Source organism: Cariama cristata, unplaced genomic scaffold, assembly GCF_000690535.1.
Source record: "Cariama cristata isolate BGI_N322 unplaced genomic scaffold, ASM69053v1 scaffold23146, whole genome shotgun sequence".
NCBI lineage: Eukaryota > Metazoa > Chordata > Aves > Cariamiformes > Cariamidae > Cariama > Cariama cristata.
This window is the reverse complement of record NW_009621902.1, coordinates 18,557-21,968: the sequence shown is the minus strand read 5'-3', so window position 1 is coordinate 21,968 and position 3,412 is coordinate 18,557. Positions and strand designations below refer to the sequence as shown.

The 3,412-nt window shown below is 46.1% G+C and overlaps 1 protein-coding gene across 1 annotated transcript in view; it reads left to right on the top strand.

Annotated features, from left to right (window-relative positions):
* Window positions 1-907, top strand: part of DDX42 (DEAD (Asp-Glu-Ala-Asp) box helicase 42) — a 16,680-nt gene extending 15,773 nt beyond the window's left edge. The window contains exon 18 of the mRNA XM_009702157.1: window positions 14-907. Coding sequence (XP_009700459.1) covers window positions 14-369 — 356 coding nt within the window. The 3' untranslated portion in view covers window positions 370-907. The remainder of the gene's footprint in view (window positions 1-13) is intronic.
* The last annotated feature ends 2,505 nt before the right edge of the window (window positions 908-3,412 follow it).

Sequence of the window (3,412 nt, the reverse complement as noted above, 5' to 3'; positions counted from 1 at the left end):
GGCATTGTCAGAGAACGATACAACGACAGCCGGAACAGCCGCCACAATGAGGTCCCGCGCCGTGGAGAGGGTGGCGGTCGCTACAATGATGTGCAACGCCACGGAGAAGGAGGTAGTCGCCACAATGACGCTTACCGCCACGGAGAGGGCCGACACGGCGACAACCATCGCCACAGTGAGAGCCGGCACTTCGCTGAGGTGAGCGGTAGCAATCGCAATAATGGTGATAGCAGGAATAGCAACGAAGGTAGGAACAACGAGAACAGGAATGGCGAGAACAGGAAGGATGCCAGCAGCCGAGAAAACAAGACAGATGGTTTTGCTGTCCCAGAGCCCCCAAAACGTAAGAAGAGCCGGTGGGACAGTTAAAAGCTGGTGTTTCACAGCCTGGAATCTCTGCAGGTAGTGTTGTCTTTTTCCAGAGGATTTCTTGGGATTTTTTGGTAACTGGTTGTTGAGCAGCTGAGGGAGGAGAAGGAAACCATGAAAACTCCCCATGCAAGTCTAGGCCGGTACATCTGTGGACGGATTTGCTCTAATGATGTGTACACACAATACTTAGTCAAAGAGAAACCATTTTGATAAAGCTCCCTGGGTTCTGCTTTTAAACATTCAGCGCTCAAGTGACTCTCTGCTGGATTTAAACAGATCTTCTTGACAAGAAAGAAGCTGTTTCACGTCCCTGGAACATTAAGAAACTGTTGTCCATAGAAGGTTAAAGTAGTCTTTTCTTAACCAACGTTCACATTAAAAAAACCAGTCCATCTAGAGATGCTCAGGACCCACCTGTTAAACATTAATCTTTCAGCAGTTTGTTCAGTATGGTGAGTTCTTCCCCAACCTCTTCTTTTCACATATTCTCTTATCCCCAAATAATTTGGCCTCCAGGTTGCCCCTTACATCTCTCTCCATCAACTAAGAATGTATCCATTTGTGTTGCTGAAGGCAGGATGAAGCAAGTTGGGGGTTTTTTCCTTTTTTTTTTTTTTTTTTTTCTTTTTTTTTTTTTTTTTTTTTTTTTCTTTTTTTTTTTCCATGAAGCTGTTCAAGGGATCCTTCTCCAGCCCAGCTAACCACAAATTCACATCTAGTGTACGGTGGACTCCCTGGCTTGTTTGTGGTCAGTACACCAATCCCATTGCCCAGGTATTTTTTTCTTTTAAAGAACCTCTTCTTCCCTAATAACCTTCATTTTGGTGAAAGCCTGCATAGCAAACTTCTCTCTGCTGTGCCTATGCACCCTCTGTTATGAGAGGGTTGAGTGCTTGCTTAAAATTAAAAACAAAAAAGGGGAAAAAAAGGTAGAGACACCACAACAATCAAAGGCTGGTGCCCCCCATGAAGCGTAGCTAAATGAAGAGGCTTCATTCAGAAATTCAGGGATCTGCTGCTCAGAAGCCTTTAGGGAGAACCGGAAAAGCGATTGATGAAGTGGAACAGCTCAAAGATCGCCCCGTATTGGACACATGTAGTTAAAACTGTAAAATCTTGCTTGACCGTTTTTAACTCATTGTGTGTATTATTTGTTTTTTAACTTTTTTTTTTTGGCGCCATAAAGGTAAGGAAGAACTCTTTTGTTGAAACATGTCAGCAGCACCCACCTCTGTCTTGTTTCTACTGAAAGAAGTATCAGAAACTGTCAGGTTTTTGTGACATTGTGATGTTTTCTTTATCAGCTGTGCATTTACTTTCTGCTTGCTCTAGTAAATGTTTTATTACTGGGACAAAAATATCTAGCTTGTGCTTTTTATTCTCCACTTCTTCCTTTGGCTGTTCTGGCATTTGGATGGAGATTTGGCTGACTAGAAATTTGACTGCATCCCTTTCTTTCACCAGAAGTTGTGGATTGTAGTCGATGAAAGACTTCCTGTGTTTTTTCTCAATATCTTTCAGCCCAGGCTGTTTTGCAAACCCTGGTTTAGATTCAAAGCCTCCCGGGGAATAGATTTTTCACTGTTTTACAAGTGGGAAGGATACAAGCCCCGGGCATGGTGCTCATCCCAGCCTTTCGTGGGGTTATTGGTTGACCTGGAAAGAGAACTCGGCAACGGTCTTGTGATCTGACTTGGACGTGTACTGGTTTCAGTTAAGACACCAACGTGGTTATTTGGGCCCTCTCACTAACTAGCTCTAACCTGTTGGGGTTTTTTAAAAATAGCTGCCACTTGAATTCTCTCATCATGGGCTAGGCAGAAACCTCATTGCACTGGTTTGACCTCTGCATATTTAGCATTAAGACAGGTATGATCTAGTGCAGATGTGGCAGGGGTTTAGAAGCTGTTGCACTCCCCTTATCACACTTAAGGTTTATCGCTTTGCACAATTAAAGATTTGAGCTTCAGGGAAAAAAAAAAAAAAATCTCCATAGTCTAAAGCTGCCATCTGCTCCCTCCCTCCCTGGATCTCAGCTCCCTGCTGCTGGGAACTGGCCCTGCATGTGGCATATGCTTGGGTTTCCCCCTTTCTTTTTAACACATCCCTCTGCCATTCGATAGGATTATTGAAATTCCTCACCCCTCTCTCAGCTACCAGGAGCCTCTTGAGACAAGGATGAATAAATATTGATCCCTGACAGAGAGCTATAAACGTCGGTTCACAGGTCCCTGTTAGATACCTAAGAGGGTTGATTCCATCTCCGCAGAACAAGGCAGCAGTGTGAGCAGCGTGCCGGCTACCCCGAAAGAGAATTTCTCTCCTTGCAGTGGCAGGCTGTGCTCTTTTCTCCCGAAGAGACCAGAGCACAGCTCACAGCTGAGCAAATCAATTACAGGAAGCTCAGGTTTGTTTGTAAAGTGCAATCCTCGCGTTCTGCTCCTGCCTCTGAGCCTGCTCATCAGTCACCCCCTCTGCCTCTCGTCCCCCAGAGCGGAGCAAACCCTGATACCACCCACCCGTGCCTCTTCCACATCGTACGGCGCTTGCTTTCTTGGGTGGGAGGTGGTGTGGATGGGCCTGACTCTGCACTGTTTAAAGAACGCAAATCCTGGAGCCCGGCCCCTCCCTGACATGTCGCCTGTCCCTCCAGTGCCTTCTCATCCTTGTGACACCCTTTGTATCTTAGCTTTTCCCTGGAAGATCTGGGAATGCACAGAATTATTTACATGTTTGCTGTCACTCTCTTTATCATTAAATTCCTGCCTTGAGGAATTGTGTCTCATTAGAGCAGGTAGGAAAAAAAAAATTCTCCATGCTAGCGCCAACACACTGTTTAATTTTAACTGGCATATGTATTCCCTCTCCCAGCGAAGTAGCAGTTCTCCCCTCCCCTGTGGTCTGGCTGAATTGTCTGTGCTGGGCACTGCAGGCTCCTCGGGAATGTCTTTTCCCGTCAGGGTGATGAGCTGTCCCAGGCAGCGGACCTGTAGCAGAGGGGGCAGGGGGAAGTTGGGGCTACTTTGTCCCCGACAGCGAG